This window comes from Phyllostomus discolor, chromosome 4 (genome assembly GCF_004126475.2).
Source record: "Phyllostomus discolor isolate MPI-MPIP mPhyDis1 chromosome 4, mPhyDis1.pri.v3, whole genome shotgun sequence".
Taxonomy (NCBI): domain Eukaryota; kingdom Metazoa; phylum Chordata; class Mammalia; order Chiroptera; family Phyllostomidae; genus Phyllostomus; species Phyllostomus discolor.
Window position 1 is genome coordinate 21,523,832 of NC_040906.2, and position 17,836 is coordinate 21,541,667.

The 17,836-nt window shown below is 38.2% G+C and overlaps 1 protein-coding gene across 6 annotated transcripts in view; it reads right to left on the reverse strand.

The window, feature by feature from the left end:
- Positions 1-342: 342 nt before the first annotated feature.
- The window catches only part of UNC80 (unc-80 homolog, NALCN channel complex subunit), a 186,976-nt gene continuing 169,482 nt past the window's right edge, over positions 343-17,836 (reverse strand). For 5 of the 6 annotated variants that reach the window (XM_036022913.1, XM_036022912.1, XM_036022911.1 and 2 more), the window contains 6 exons: positions 16,537-16,675; positions 14,033-14,089; positions 7,529-7,610; positions 6,382-6,493; positions 5,535-5,755; positions 343-4,300 (listed from right to left, as the gene is read on the reverse strand). In XM_036022913.1, coding sequence (XP_035878806.1) covers positions 4,034-4,300; positions 5,535-5,755; positions 6,382-6,493; positions 7,529-7,610; positions 14,033-14,089; positions 16,537-16,675 — 878 coding nt within the window. In that variant the 3' untranslated portion in view covers positions 343-4,033. The remainder of the gene's footprint in view (positions 4,301-5,534; positions 5,756-6,381; positions 6,494-7,528; positions 7,611-14,032; positions 14,090-16,536; positions 16,676-17,836) is intronic. The other variant, XM_036022916.1, reaches the window with a different exon arrangement.

Here is a 17,836-nt window from a genome sequence, read left to right on the forward strand (position 1 = left end):
TATTCCTCCTGAGAAATCTACCAGTCATTCCAGGTCATAACCTGGGCAGAGAAATCAAGCTGGGGTATCTGTCTCCCAATATGCCTATTCTGCTGTATTTTGAAAGTTAAGGGTGGAATTCATGAGCAAAATATAGTTCATTTGGGATTGGAGGAAGAATTGCAAGTGTCTAATCGAAGGGCGAGCACAGGCCAGACTAGAGGATTGAAGAGAGACATCGAGGCACGCCCCACGGATTTGAAACAAACAAGGCATACCCTGGGGATCGAAGAAGAATACTTTCCTGAAGAGTTAAACTATTCCCTATGTTAAGAAATGAGAAATGAAACAATTAGGCATCTTAAATGTTGTTAGATTTATTTTATTACATGTGCATATTCAAACACAGAAATCATAATGTCTTTCATAAATATCTTTCATAAACATTTCAGTATTTATTTATTCATATGTATTTTTCCATGCTCTTTGGTCATCCAGTATTCATAACAGACTTCATAGTCATCTGAGAGAAGTTGGCTATGTAATCAATCATTTGTTTTTACCTGTAAATGGCTAGCAAAGGATTCTTATCCTTCGGTCACAGTGACTACTGAAAAATATTATGGAGGTACATTGATCTATAATGCTAAATGGTCCTAAAATAATATAAGTAAATTTGCCTTAAACTTTTCCAAATACATTCTACCCTTGTTTTATTGTCCTGAGTGTCAAACCAAACTGTTTCTGAATTGCTGCAGTGAGGCCCACTAAAGTACATGAGGAGGTGGGACTTTCTACTCACTGCCAAGGACAAGGCCATGGAACAGGAAGTGTAAGGTCACAGGGCAATAGCATGACTTGGTGTGATAGCAGCAAATTCAAGAGAGTGTTAAAGTATCCTGTATAACTTGAGGAAGAGTATTTATGTTTTGGACAGTAATTCTATTTTTAACCCTTTCTTTCCTATTGGTCCTTATACACACCCTATTCTCATCTCAGATACTGTTGGAATTGTACAGCAGAGTGGAGAATGTCCTTTATTGACTAAAGGTACAGATACTAAGAAGAAGGGAGAAGTCACCTCACCTTAGGGACCCTTGGAGGCCTGAAATAGCAAACCAGTTGCTTCCAGCCTGTTCAACAGTCCCCAGTCAGACTCCAAACACCACAGATTGTTGTCCCCAGCATTGCCATGGCCATGCCCAATTATGCCTCTGACACTGCAGTTCCCAGTGCCTTGTCCCAATGCACTCAACAACTGTTTCCTTTTTTTTTTTTTTTTGGAAAGAAATCAAATAACTTATCCAATAGCATTATAAAAAGCAGCAAGTACTGAAAAAGGAAGTAAAATATTTTGCTATAGAAAGTGCTGTATCCAGGATTTGAACTGCTTTAATTGACTCTGCGTAGTATAATCTACACCCACTATCATGGGTGATACATGCTTATTCCAAGTTCTCTCAAAAGTTAATTTCTGACGAAGCAAACTCTTGGTTGAGTTCAATTTTTTATACATGGGAAAGATGTGCCTGTTTTAATTTTCCTCTAAACAAGGTAAATATCATTAAGCATAATAGCTTAAGAAATGATCTAGTATTTATCATACATAATGATTTTCATCATATACTCAATAATATTTTGAATGTTGCAAAAAAATTAAGTATCTTGAGCATTTTTCTAATCTTCCACTATTATTTTTTTAAATACCATTCCTTCAAACTCCAGGTAACAGTATTCCTGAGAATACATCTTTAGACAATCTTATGCACATACATATAGATACTTTATCAATGACACATAAACACCCAACACATTACATTCAACACATTTAAGGGCACCTTAAATGGAACAGATGCATACATCTGCAAAATCTCAGTAGTCCCAGTACAAAAGCAGTCCCACTCTATAAGGCCCTGCTTCTCAGAGTGGAGGTTTGTTTTTTCTTTTTTTTTTTGCAAGATATGACAATACTGAGCTTATTGAAAAAGTTTCCAACAGACTTCCATAACACCAGAGTAAAGGAGTCAGGCTAAAAGGCAGACAGGTCAGCAGAATCAAGTTCAAAACAGCCCAATACTTTTCATATATAAAGGTATTTAGGATTCTTGTCAGATATTTAACGATCTCCTTTGACCCCTTTGTTTTTTAAATATTTTATACAATGAAACATAGAGAATTTGAATCAAGAACCAACAAACTGGAACAACACACAGACATATATAGAGACTGAGATAGCTGAGACACTTGTAATAACCAAACATAAGGCCTCTAACACTAATTGAGCAGCATAATTTTAACAGGCAAAATATATCAGCTTAGAAAGAATCATAAACCCACTTATATGTATATTTCTGCATTTGAGAATTAGTCCAGCATTGTGTCCATGTTTTGAAGATACTGTTAAACATAAAAGAAACCTCTAGTTTCTGAACCTCTATTTTCTGAAGCTATTGATTTGAAATTTTTAGTTTTGTCCATTGTCTTTAACTCACAGATATCTCTCATTCTATTAGTGAATGGGACCAAAATCCCAAATTAGATTTGAAAGTATAAATCACAATATAAACAATGCCTATTTAATAAATAATTCTAACAGAAAAATAATTTTCCTTTGTGATTTGGAAGGGTTTTGTAGATCTCCTCTAAACATACACATACTTTTCATAGCAAACATAGTCAAAGTTTAAGCATATAGAATATATTTTAAATTCATTGCAATGTAATCAAAATCTGTATTTAGCTTCAACTGGAGAACTATAAAACACACACTCACACACACACACACACACACACACACACACACACTGCCACCATACCAATTTAGGTATGCATATGAGTTTTTATATGCTTGGTAGTTCTGGAACAGTTTTCTAATGTAAACTGTTCAGATTTCAAAGTTCAGTTCTGAACTGTATTACACCAAGCCCTACTACAGCATCAATAACACACTAGATATGGCCTCACAAGCCTTTTAAGTTTTATACTTTTCTTGAGTAACTGAATTTCAAGTTAAAGTAAAATTTACAAGCTGAGTGTGTCTCTGAGGAGATTTCTCACTTTATTTTTTTCCTCAACTCAATTGTCTAAAGGATCATAAGACTATTGTTAACACTGAGATGATATTTTAGTGAACCTATGCTAACAACAATAACTTCAGCATCTGAAAATATGCCCTTGAGGGCAGGCACTACTGCAAGGAACGTAGTCACATTTTCCCGTATCTCCTCACCTTGGCATTGACGTAGTCAGGGCTAGAAGGAGGAATACCATCTTTTTCCAGCTATTATATTTACATTTAGTTTTTATTATAGTATAGGTTGTTTAGGTTCTTCTTAATTCAGAATGTCTGATAATTTCTAGAATATTCACTCTCTAATGTGATTGATTATGAACGAAATGATCTTATGGCCTTAGCATTGTGATTTACAACATTCAATAAAAATGACAGTTGAAAAATAAATATTGAGAAGTCCCCAGCTCTAAAAATAGTCCTTTTTTTCCTTCTTCTAAATGGCTGTTGATCAGAATAAAAATGACCATGAGCTTATTTATCATTTAGCTTCCCCAAACTAATACTTTCCTCATTTATCATTTTTATGTAAATTGCTACTTTTATAGCCACCTGATTTAATACTTTTGAAACTATAAAAATAAACATTTGCATGAGATGTATAATGTGAGTAACCTCAAAAAATTTCACTCTCTTTTAGAACATATTATTTGTTAATATTTCTAGGTAAGCAGCTCTGTAATAGTATACACATTTTTAACTGCTCAAGCCTTCTTGTATCATAAACAATGTGCAAATGGCTCTTTCCCCTTATTCCTCCCTGGTTTTTATGTTCTTCACACAATTAAATCATCTTATCCATTGATTTTTAAAAGATGTTTATGAAACAATATGCACACTGGCAGCAAAATCTACTGAGATCTGTGTCACCCATCGAATATAAAGTGCTATTTCACCTTTTCCAAGCAAAAGTATTCAACTGTTAGCCAAGTGATCCCCACCCCCACATCTTGTTTAGACCCGCAACTCTTCCACGAGGCAGAACTAAACATGTGACTCATCTAGGTCTACACGAATCTCCCCCAGCTCAGCAGGAGTAAGAGTGTACTGGCTAGACAGCAGGGGGTTCTCCATGCCATTTTCCTCGCTGATGTGAAGGACAGTGTCTCCGTGCTGTAGGAGGATGGATGTCTCAAGGCCTGTGAAGTCGTCAGGGTCTGAAATTTGAGTAGAGAGAGGGCTGTGTGCTGCAGCACCTGGTACTTCTGGGTCCTCCTTCTTCTCCCCTTCTTCAGCAGAGAGGGTCTCACTCTGTGATCAAAAGGACCATAATGTCATGGGAAGGTAGAATGGGTGCCAGGAAATAGTATCAAAAATGTTGTCTGTCTGTGCCCTGGCTGGTGTGACTCAGTAGATGCTGGCCTGTGACACAAAAGGTCACTGGTTCAATTCCTAGTCAGGACACATGCCTGGGTTGCAAACTAGGTTCCCGGCTAGGGGCATGCAAGAGACAACTGATTGATGTATCTCTCACAAATTGATGCTTCTCTCCCACGCTTTCTCCCTCCCTTCCCCTCCCTCTAAAAATAAATAAATAAAATATTTAAAAACATTTATTAGGCCCTGGCTGGCGTAGCTCAGTGGATTGAGCGCGAGCTGCAATCCAAAGTGTTGTAGGTTCGATTCCCAGCCAGGGTACATGCCTGGGTTGCAGGCCATGACCCCCAGCAACCGCACATTGGTGTTTCTCTCTCTCTCTCTTTCTCCCTCCCTTCCCTCTCTAAAAAAATAAATAAATAAATAAAATCTTTAAAAAAACATTTATTAAAAATGTTATCTATCTTTAACTGGACAAAGAATTATGAGGATAAGTACCAATTCTAGCCTTCGTTACATGTAGAATCTTATATAGGGCTTTCCAATTTTCTAAGCTTCAGTTTTCTAACCTGTTGTAAGACCATAATATCTGCCCTGCTTACCTTGTAGACTGTGAGGATAAATGCGATAATAGTGTCATGATACGTTTTAATCATCAAAGACTACACGAATGTATACAGTAACGTTGCCCCTTAGCTTTCTTTAAATACCACATGAGAAGAAAGTGGGGCCTGTGTGAATTCATTTATAAAAATCAAAAGAAGAAAAAATATCAAAACCATAAAAAAATCAAAACGATGAAGAAAAAAATCAGAACAAGAAGTTCTCATCTTACAAGACACAGAAGGCCCTAAATTTAAAGGCTACATCTAATTTGGTAACTTTTCAACAACTGAACTCTCTTTAAACTATGTATTATATATGGTTTTCAGTGGTTATTTTAGCTGTGAAATATTCTCTTCGGTTTTTCATAAGGAAGACTACCAAGACTTCTCTTTTTTTCTTAAGTACATGTCTTCCTGGCCATATTCTTCATATAAACTTTCTTTTTCATGATGAAAGGACCACTGTCTGTCTGGCTAGCATAACACTACAGACCCAGACTTAAATTATATGCCATAAATGTGCACAGCGAAGTGGTTGTAAGAATGCAGGGAGCAAGCCTTGCCTGTTTCTCTAGCGCCCTCCCCTGCTTGGGAGACAGGCTGTGAAGATCAGCGGCAACAATGGCGGGGGAAGATGTGAGGACTGGCTTATCCATTCCCTCTGGTTTCCTGGACAGGGCTGGGCTGCAGCCTTGTGGCTGGACTGTGGCAGGGAGTGCGTCTGTTGGGGCACCTCCTGGCTCTGGCTGAGCCTCAATGAATGTCACAGATCGTTTCTGATCCGCTGTAGGTCAGAAGCAAAGCAGTAAATAAAGGAAAAATAGGTAGTCAGTGCTTAATAATTAGCATTAACCCATGTCTCCTGGCTATTCTTGGTAAAGACACTGCTGGTTCATTAATAAATGAAAGCATACTTGACTATTATGTATATATTTGGGTTTCACCTTCTTACACAAAGCAGGATTTGGATAGAAAAAAAATCATTTTTTATATAAATGTCCTAAAAACAAGATTTGCTTAGAGCATTGGGAGGTGAACTTGGTCATCACTCATAACAACTGTCAACAGGATTTAAAAGTCCCTCTTATCTGTCATTTCTTTGCCTTCAGTAAGATTTACAACATATCCAGATCCTGACTTGAGTAAAGAAAATACAATCATCTACAGTCAAATAACATAGCACTCATAGTTTACCTTGGACTCTTCCATTTCTCTAGATTCTTGGGGGTAGGAACAGGGGGTGGGAAAGGTGAGAGGAAAAAGGGCACTCAAGTTTTCTGGGCAACTTTCCCCCTTATCCTAGTGCCTTCCCAAGGTGGCATTCTCTGCATGAGTGTCTGCAGGCCTTCCTGGCTGAGCGGCGTGGCAGCATGCCAGTGGCACAATCAGAAGGAACACGGAAGGTCTCACCAGATGGCTTTGTTTTAGGTTGAATGCTCCTCCGAGTGGTTGACAGCCGAGCCCCGTGGCGATTTTTGGGTTCAGTCTGAGTCTTCTGACGTGACAGTAGAGGACGTCTTAGCTAAAGAAAATAGGGAGAATGAAGCTGGGAAAAAGGTCTACCTGCCTGGGAGAAGGCACTGTGCACAGAAGATTCTGACTATGGTTTATGCCTCACTTTACGGGTTTCTCATAACTGATGGCCGTTTCTTACATTTGTGGCTATTAAACTTCTTTCTGCATGTTTAACTATAAGTATCTGATTCTGGCATCCCTTTGAACCAATTCTATTAGTCCTAAGAGTATTAACATAATTTAAAATAGCCCAGGTGAGAAAATTTTAGGATACAGAACTAATACGCATTGCTTACAGATCAGGCTTTGTTCATCTAAAAGGTGCGGTTGTACACATGCAATGTCTTGAAGGGGAGGTTGATGAAGAAAAACCTCAGATGCTGGGGAAGTATCTGGTATCCAAATCCATGCTGGGATGCTCCCATCAAAGTAACAGTGCAAAGGCTGATTCTGATTTTGATTTAGAGAGTAATGTAAAGGAAACCCATCTAAGGAAATTCATACAGATCATTTTTACTTTGATTTCAGTTTTAACTTGAATCATAAATCTTGAAATGAGGAAGAAAGGACAGCTATGTCTCTGCCTCCACACAGAAATTAATTTTATAACAAATCTTCCTCAGTCATTAAATTGGGCTGGGAAAGGAAGTTTCTGGATAGGGAACAAATTGAAGTATACAGGCCCACTTATTTAACTAATAATCAGCTTTGCTAATATGAGCTAACATAGAAGCTAAAAACTCTTAGATTGCCCAAGCACTTACTGTGATTTAAATTTCCTCTGTAATGCTTATTTCAGGTGGGGAGAAGGCAAAATGTAACCTTAATATACATGGACACTCAAAACTGAATAGAAGCCCTGGCTGGCGTAGCTCAGTGGATTGAGCGTGGGCTGCGAACCAAAGTGTCGCAGGTTCGATTCCCAGTCAGGCCACATACCTGGGTTGCAGGCCACAGCCTCCAGCAACCGCACATTGATGTTTCTCTCTCTCTCTCTTTCTTATTTAAAATATTTAAAAATATTTGACTCATGTCTGCTTACCTGCCTCAGGCCCCTTTTCCTCCCCAGTGGCTGCTGAATGAGGAGGTTCTGTTGGCCAGGTTCACTCTGCACACTCGCCACCCTGTCAAGCACCAAGAGTGTTAGGGCACCTGGAGACAGTACAGAAGACCATCCTCTGGTGGGTGTTAGCCCAAATCACTTATATGAAACGGTCACTTCAAAGATACCGTTATCTTTGAAGGAAGTTCAGGAAAGAACCCCTGAGATAGGAGTTTTCAAAGGTTTGGGAGGGAGGTCGAGGCCTTGGAGCCCCAAGCTGCCAAAATTGAGATTCTGTTTTCAATCACAGATGCCGTATCTATCACTCAGAAAAACATTGGTTCGATCACACCCCTGGTTTGGAAACCAAAAGGTTCATGATGTCATATTCTAATCTCAATTTTTTTCCAAGGGGAGGGTAAAAGGTGGTGACAAACAAACACAAACAACTCTACTACATGGATGGGAACACCTTTTGTAAAATTTCAGTTTAAATGAAAGTAAGATGGACGAATATCAAACACATCAGACACAGAATCCATTTGGGTGAAGGGGCACATTCAACACATGTTTGCAGCCTGAAGTCTCTGTGACTATGAGTCAATAAATAGTCACGTGGGCAAATTTTTTTAATGGTTTCAGATTTAAAAGACTGACAAAGTAATGAATCTGTCAGTAGACCTCAGAAGAGTAATTATTAATATTGAGTAGCTGCACTCAAATATATATTGCAATTTATAAGAGCAACAACCTGCTCCTCCCAAATTTGCTGTGTATGTGTGTATTTTATGTGCAAAATGACTGCTGGCAGTGGTCACTATTTTAGTGCTGGGTGAAGGTGAAAACACTGTCATGGGCCCATGACCCTTTTACATTCTGCATGCATGTGTAACTGGTGTTCATCATGGGTGTGGGGTGGACGGAGGAAATGTGTCGTGCCCAGGGAACGTTGTAATCCTGTGGATGATGCCAATGTGATTGTTTAGTTTATGGGTAATTCATTGCTGCTTTGCCTTTGCAAAAGGAGAGTCATGTACACATAGTTTTTAGAGTAAAATATCCCACGGAGAAATCCAGAGTTACCAACTGTCCAGGAAAAAGAGAGAAAAACTATATAAATTTATTCTTATTTTGTTTTAAATGAGCTATCTAAAAATCTTGCTGCAGTTGTAAGGAGAGAAATTGGTGGCAAGATGGACAATCAGACGTTTTCCCTGTTGTGTTAACAACTGGTTCATCATGACATGGTTGACAAAGGCACAGCTGTCATTTTTAAAAAGTTTTCTATTCCCACTAGGAGAAAATCAATGATTCCCAAATGGAGTTTATCTTAAAGTTCTTATGAAATAAGGGTGTGACTGTGTCATAATTATACCATTTGGGATAGATAATACAAAATTTCATAAGGAGTTGGCCAGATGTTTTTTAAAACTTTCTTATTCTTCTAAATAGCAAGTTTAAAAAGCAATGTACATTACTTTTATACATCTGTGACATTGTATCATATATTTACCTTTCTACGAAGACAGAAAATTACCCCAAAGGAACAATGAAAGAAATTCTGATAAGCAATCCAGACTGTGTTTGAAATGACATCTCCTTATTAATTATACATTTTAACATGTGTTTTAAATTGGAAAGAATATTCAATTACCACACACACAAAGATAGAAACACGTTTCTCCCAAATACCAAGCAAAGCTTTCATTGGAATGGATTCTTCATTGACATCTAAATGTTACCTCAGTTCCCTTAGCCATAAAGGGAGGTTAATACTTACCACCTACCTCCCATTAAGGTAGAGAAAAGAAGTTAGTTGATGTAAGATGGCTTGAACATGGAAAGTAATGTATATAGCATGCTTCCTTGTTTTACATTTGATATTTGTAATGAGTTTATTGCTTTTAGAGCACTAAGAGGAAGTGGGTAGTACAATGTTTTGATAATAATGGGGCAGAGAAAATGAAATTGAGGCAGTCCACTTGTCTCTATGTATTCAGCAGTCTAAGTTTGTGAGAAAACAAATGGAGCAAGAAAAGAAATACATGTTACTCAGAGAGTGCTAAATGTCAAAACATAATGGCAATTTCATGATGACAATTCCAAGGGAGGGTCATAATAAGCATCAAAATTTTCTCTATGGATAGAGAGGCTTACTTCTAATAGATCAGTTTATAGCTTTAGTAATTAGCTGTTCTATGTAAATGGTATAGCATCTCATCAGTGGAATGCACACATCGAAGATGAACCTATAGAACATAATTTTGGTAATATATCCCAGCTAAATTCTCCCTAAAAGTGTGATGTTAACATTTATATTTGGGACATCAAAGCCTGGCTTAACTGTGTGCAGTTAGGACACACTACTAATAAACAGCCAGAGAAGTTAATAATGGAAGTTATGTATGCAGAACATGGTTCTTTTTCTTGGGTCTATGTTAAATTGGAGTGACATATAAAGAATAGTTGCAATTTAGCTTCTCTCTATAGCATGTAATATTTCAGTCCTCTGTAAGATTTGCGATGTGTGAGCATAAGTGCGTAATACTAAAACTAACCAGGAAAAGGCCAAGGCCTAAGCTGCTCTCTATAGAAAACTGGCTTCCTGAAATTTTTAATCTTGGGAATTAGAATGACTCATTTCTACTGTTTTGCTAGATGAAAGAGCAAAACAATAAGAATAAAAGCAAATAAAACTAAGTTGAAGCTAAAATTGTCCTTTGTATTTTTGAGTCACTGAAAAACATTACAATGGCAATCCATAGCACGATGTGGGTTTTACAGAAACCAGTGCACTCGGGGCTTAGCAGAACTGGTGTGACTCAACCGGCTACAGAAAAAAAAACAAAACAAAACCCAGAAACACCTTACTCAAAAGGGAAATAAGTCATTTATAAGCTAGGGGAATTTAGATAATGTTGTGCAATTCTGGCACGAATTACCTCTTTTTCCTTGTTTCAGCATGATGGCTGGATTGTGGTGCACAAATATATATGTAGTTTCTAATGGTATTTCTCAAAGGGTAGGCAAACAAAGGGCCATACAGGGATACAATAAAAATGCTTGTCACTCATCTCAAATTACAAAAGTCTACAGATTGAATATACTTCATAAATCAGAAATTGAAGTAGAAGCCCTGGGTGAGAAGACTGGCACACAGAAAATAAAGCAGGTTTTTCACTGCTTTTATTTGCATTTCTAGATTTGGTTTCAATGTGGTTAGAAAAACCTAGAGGTGGAATACAAGACACAGGGCCCAGCCATTTACCCTGAATGACTGCCCTGTGATGGGAATGAATAAAACCAGAACCAAAGGAGCCACAAAGCCCTTGGAGAGGACAAGGAATTTAAGAGCAGACAGAATCCTGCTTTCCCCTTTTCCAGTAAAATATTATTGCTTAAAATTTACTCCACCTCCACAACATCCAAGAAAATGTGTTTTAAGCACCACAGAATTTAGAGATGAGGGGCTAGAATCAGACTAAAAAGGGAGAGTAATCTGAATAATCTTCGACTGCACGTAAGAACTGATTTAGCAATGACAAAGTATGTAAAAGGAGTGTTTTCATTTTTTTTGTACTTTGAGAGTACTTGCCAAATTTTTATACTTTGAAAATATGGAGGATCATCAGATAGGATCTACTAAGTAGGTTATTTTTTATTTTGTCTCACCCAGACTGTATAACCTGTTCAGTCTTGAATCACATTCTTCTTTTCCGCTGTGATTAAGTGTCTTTAAGGAATCAAATAGCATTGCAAACTCTTTTTTAAAAAAGTAGAAGTGATTGTCAGTTTTTGCTATTTGAATTGTTCTAACATGTCCAAACAAAATCTAATTCTCAAGTGTAAACATCCAGGCTTGAATGCTTAACTAACTTTCTGTATGTCTGTATTTTTCTAGAGAAAAACTATAGTCTATGGTGTGTGTAGTGGGAGGCGGGCAGAGGGAGGGAAGATCAACATTCTTAACAAAAGAGAATTCTTCCATAGAATATTATTTCGATGTATTAATTTCTAAAAAAAGAATCTTTTCTGCATAGGCTAGTGCTTTTAACAGGTTGATATGTCTTGTCAGGAACCTTTAAAATAAATCAGTTAGCACAGGTTTAATCCTAGCAGAAGTTTTCAAAAAGTCTGAAAAGTTGTTATTTCTTTCTATGTATTCATCATCAGGTCATCTTGGTCTCTTCCTCATTTTGCCCTCAGAACCAACTTGCTTGTTTTCCCTAAAACAAGTGCTCCTTCCAAGGCAAATCCTCAGAAAAATTAACCAAAATATGGGGGCTGGAGAGAGGAGTTGGGGTCATTACTCTCCGTTAGGCATACTTCCTGATATTCTTTAAGCTTGGGTGCCAGGTTTTCCTGAGGACTACTTCGAGTGTGCGTTAGGTCCTGAATGCTCTGGTGTGTCTTACACATGACTCACACGGTTAACACCTTACTGCTTCTTTAGGATTTTAAGAGTCTGCATCATAAAGAACTTTCATGCTCAAATTAAGAAGGCCTGCAAGCCAACTCTAACAAATATACATTCTACTTTATAAACCCACCTCTTGGTAAATGCCCAAAGTTCCTCTCCTCCAAAGAGAACTTGGTGGCGATGAAGGTCAAGAGATACGACTTGCAGTGTGTGGCAAAGGTGGATGTGCTACTGGCTGGTGGAACGCCTTTGCTTTAACAGAATTAGTCAGAACCCAAAGGGAATGCCTCATCTTCCAGTTTCTTAATGACAACAACTGAAGTTCAGGGTGACCGGTGGCACCCAGAACTACCAAGCAACAGTTACAGGAACAACAGGTCAACAATAGTTGATCTAAAACAATCATCCAAGTCCTGGCATGACTAATTCAACTGTAGATAACATCTATAGCTTTGGCTCTGAACCAGTCTCACGAAGCAAGAATTTGGATTTATTCCCATTGACACTGGATGCAGGCAGACTGGATTGGCCTAGAGAACTCCAAATCAGTCATTTGAACCCTGAGCCTTCCAGAGAGGGCCAAATCCATCAGAGAGTTTCTAACCATCTGTTCAAACTCCTGTTGTTCCTCACCAACCCGGGACTCATATTTTGGTTAGCAAGAACAGAATTTGGCCTAAGTAGAAAAGCACTAAGACAAAGTTGGCCAAGTGGAAGGCCAATTTAACATTTTCTCCTTTCAGGAGGATGCTGAAATTATCTTCTAATCAAACTCTCCTGTCTGGCATGTAATATTAAGTGTTTAACAAATGAATTCTCCGAAAGCAGTGGTGACGGTGCTGGACATGGTTCTGATCGCTTTAAGCGCTGTGAACAATGAAAGGGCACCATCCTGAGGACTGGCTTGTTCTTCCTCATCCCTAAGGCTCTTGATTGTGGAGTTCAGTCTGCGTTCTGTGGCACGTCCACATTTACCATCAGTAAGAGACTGCTCCGTCAAGTCAAGGGCTCACAAACACAAATGAATGCCGTGAAGTATGGGTCCAGTAAAAGAAAAGAGATACACCTGATGATGGATGAAATTTCCCATTTTCAGTTGTAGAAGAAAATGTGAAATCTGAACAAGATGCAAAGAAAACAAAGGACAACCTGTCACAGGAACGGCCTCTCAACATTTCCTCATCTTTGTGATAAAGCAATAAACAGGGGGAGGTAGTACTCACTTAATAATGCAAACCTGAAAGGGAATGTTTTCTCTTGAGATGGAACAAAGGCACTCTTGGAATGAACAAGAAGCATTACCCCTAATGAGGATTAGTTGAGAGGTGTGAGTCAACAGCACAAGATTAGGAATGTTTGACGTGGTTCATCTGAGTGTTAAAGGTGCAGTCCCCCTTTCTGAAGGTTTAAACCAATAGCCATGACATGACATTGTTTGCAGTATAAGACTTCTCTTACTTACCAAGAAGTGTTTGTATCTGCTGTTTCAAGGCAAGTTTTGGAGTCGTCTTTGTGATGGGACAGACATTCTTTATATAAATGTTGTCTGAACAAGCTACTGTAATAGCATGACGTATAACATGCATCCAAGAGAAGGAATTACATAAATTGTATTGACATTGCTGCCTTTAGTATAACATTATTGTTTCCTTACCATCCATGGTATTAGCTAAAAGGCCTGTGTGGACTTAATAAGGGGGTTCCTGATGATGGGGAGTTGTATTAACTGGCCTCTGAACAATATTTCTTAAGGAATGTCAGTGTGGGAGGGAATGATTGGATGGGATAAATTTAACATTTGGCACATGAAACATTTTAGATATTGATGGGCCAAGCCCATGAAAGAACTCCACAGGTTTTTCTTTTGTAGTAAGAGTTTTAGGCCATTTGTGCCTGAGCTCTGAAGCTGAAAATGAAGGAGGCTACACCTTTGACTTCCAGGCTTGTGTGTTCATGAGCAACAAAGGGCAAGAAATGGAAATAGATATCAAGACGGGGCAAGAGGAGACAGAGAGACAGAGGAGACAGGGAACAGCTAGTTTCCCAGCACAGACACCAATAGACAGGTAGCATTGACACTGTACCTAGAGAGGCTGCCCTCAGCGGCCAGGCCCTGGGAGTCATCGAGGACATTAGGTTCACTGCAGGAGGGGTAGGGAGATGAAGCATTTAGGGAAAGAAAAATGCAAACAAATAAAAGAAAAAGAAAAAAGGGCATGCAATTTTCTGCTTCTGAAAACCAAAAATAAATAAATAAATTTAACAGAACAAGGAAGGAAAAGGAGACAGTCAACCATTTCACCTTGTGCTGGGTTTGTCAAGACATAGGACTCAAGGCAATGGGAGAGGAGGGACTTTGGATGAGCAGGACTCTGAGAGGGGTGATCTGTTTATTGGTCAAGAGTCGGGACTTAACATGAGCTCCAGATGGAAACACGAGCTCTGAAACGCATTGCAGAATGAGTCTGTACAAGATGGAACTATCATTGCTTTGGTAACTATTGGTTGGGTGGTTATCACTTTTAACCTGTCTTACATACATGAGGTTTCATTGACCAGCATCCTGCTTCTTTCTTGCATGTTGTGACTTCATCAGACAGAAACCACTTACCATGAACTGTCACAACCAAATTCTTGGAACTGATGCCATTCAGAAAAACAAAGAAAGAACCCAACTTCCACTGCTAATTTTGCAATGAAAATGCAAGTAAACAAATGGAAGGAAGGCAACCCTGGAAAATCCACATGGAATCCATTTACCTCCTCACTCCATCCTCTAGGGACTGAATTGTAAATGGCAAAAGAAGGAACCTGTCAGGTTGGCGAAAGAATAATTAAATCATTTATTGATTTATTGGGATGCATTGATTTTGGGATTTGTGAACAGAAACTGTATCATACTTTACTTTTCTTTCCTTCACGGCCTAGCACTGAACTTGTAAGCATCCATGAAGCTCTCAATAAATACTATTTAAGTCTTTTAGAAAACTAAAAAACTGGGGTGCCTGCCCCCAAGGGATCATTTAATCTAATACACTGTAAAAGTAGCCTCTGTCCCCAGAAAGAGGACCTCTTTCCTTAATGCACATAGGGATCATTACCTTTACCAGCCTTCCAAAACATGACTGAAGCTCAAAGGGCTTAACTATATTATTTTTCCAGATTTCTAATATATCTCTAACAGAACAAATTTTCTCCCTGGAAATGAGTTAACCCAAAATGGATGTGTACAAGGGGAATTTATGGCTGGGTTATTTTAAGTAAATAACAAACAACAACAAAAACTCTATTTTAAATTCCTATTGTTCCCTAATTTACATAAAACTTTTAAATAAATTGCTAGATAGTTTTATTCTTGATGGAAACTTGCACATTGCTAACAATTAAAAAGATATTATAGTTACCAATATTAACTGCTTACATGACTTTATATCTTTTTTTTAGTATATTTTATAGTTTGGCTCTGATTTTGTACAAATATTTTATTATAAGACTTCTTTTTCAAAGGTAAATTTCCAAGTGTAGGTAAACAATGTCTTACAAAGATAGTAACCCTTACATATTATCAATTTTGGTAATAATTAAATAGTACATAAAATACTGCTTTCTTTACAAGTATACAATTTACTTATTAATCATCTTTTATCGTTTTCCCTTATGTTTTGATATTATTCAAAAGTAGGCTTTGTTTTACAAATTTTATTTCATCAGTCCAGCTTATGAACTATTTATATTTGCTAAAGAATTTGGGTATGAGAAAATTATTTCTGTATATAAACTAATTTTATCAGAATATTATAATGTGCCCTGAGTTTTAGTATTTTTCATGAATTAATTATGCCATATAGAATCTATGGCTATTAAGAATAAGCAGCAAACAAGAAGAAATTTCACAAATAAGGCCAATTCTTCAAAAGGATTCAGCTCCTCAAGTAAAAAATATAATTGGCTCTGAAATAGATAACGCTGTGACTCTTATGTCAGATTATTTTATAAAGTTTTTACTGTATATTCTTAGGATGCAGAGTTTAGCCATAGAATTATAGAACTGTAGATAGAGAAGGTACTTAACGATCGTTTTAGCCAGCCTCCTCATTTCACAGAGGGGAACACTGTGGGCTCTAGTTAAATGACCAAGGTCACACATGGTAGCATAAGTCCTTTTCTGTCTGACTGAGCCTCACTACCTCCAACCAAATGCTGATGACGTACCAGAAGTCTAAACTTTACCAGATACATCAGGCTAGTCCTGTGTACTTGCCAGGCACTCATTATTAGCTTAGCTAATTATATATCCGAAATATGAGAATGTCATTTGAAAGAAGACCCTGCATCCATTTATGGAAAATCTCTGAGGAAAAACAAATGCTTGGATCAGAAATTTAGATCCCTACTACTGCCCTGGCTTAGAAAACTCTCTGCTAAATGTTGCCTGTACCATCCCTGGTCAGAAAGTCCTTTGTTGAATGGTCTACTTAAAAACATTGATTGTTTGCTTCTCCTTCAGCCTTTTCAGAATAACAGGAGTGGATTTTTTTAGACTACCTGTCCCCCAAAGTCAGAGCAGAAGATATCCATGGCTCTTTACCTTTGGCTAGGTAACATGCCCACCTCAGCCTGAGGTGCAGACGCGCTAGAGACGTGGCTGGAGAACCTCCTCCTTCCAACGGCACTCAGGAGGTAAGCTTCTTGTTCACTTACCACACTGGGCATGCTTACAGAGTCATCTGAAAGGGGCAGAAGACGGGAGTGTTATAAAGCCATGACACTGATCAGAAAACAGGAACCAAATTTGTACGTGGGTTCCCTCCTTGGCTCGGATACAACCTTAGGGCAGTCTCTAAAGCTAAATTATCATTTGTTCCTTGGCACAGATTCAAAACTAAGACCTGGGGGTCTCAAGAAACATTTCCCCTATTTGCATAAAAAACTGAGACTTTAACAGCTCAGCCCCTAGAGTTACTGCACATCGTTGCCTTGGGAATGAATGTAAATAGAACTGCGAGTTAGAGCCCCTGCTTACTGCATTTGGATGATGAAAACAGCGGCTTTGGCAATCAAGCTCCGTGAAAGTATCTCCTTCTTGAAAGAAAGACCTTTAGGTTGTTAGTTTTTAATTTGTACAAAGGGACAAATAATAATTCTTCGCATCCACACATCTCCCACTTTTGAACAGCCTTCCTGAAATAAATACGAACTTCTTGTCCATTTTTACAAGAGTATTTGTGAAAGTCAAGAGACATCTGCAATTTCTCAGCTTCGGAAAAGCTGGGCTAATATTTTGAACACTCCAGGAGTAGTTCAATAAGGCACTTGTCATTGAAAAAGTCAAGTACTTTTCTTTAACATTCAAACACTACATTCAGTACATTAAATGATTTTTAGACTGCCGCAGATATTTCTGGGAAAACATTTTTGAAAACCTGAAAGTTCATAAATAAGTGTTTATTTTAACCTAAATGTTAAGTTTTAGGCTTGTAGTCTTGCTTTCTCTGTAAAAGCAGAAATTAGCCCTGGCTGGTGTAGCTTAGTGGATTGAGCACGGGCTGCAAACCAAAGCATCGCAGGTTCGATTCCCAGTCAGGGCACATGCCTGGGTTGCAGGCCATGGCCCCCAGCAACCGCACATTGATGTTTCTCTCTCTCTCTCTCCCTCCCTTCCCTCTCTAAAAATAAATAAATAAAATCTTTTAAAAATACCTTTAAAAAAGCAGAAATTAATATATTCAAATCCATATGAAATTTAACTGCAGCACAGTATTTGTGACAGAGTGACCTCGTTCTAAGTCAGCTATGTAGTTTGCCACTGAATGGCGAACACGCTTTGTTCAACGTGGGGTTTTGGTGAACTTTGCTACCATCTAAGCTCATCTGCCATCACTTATTTG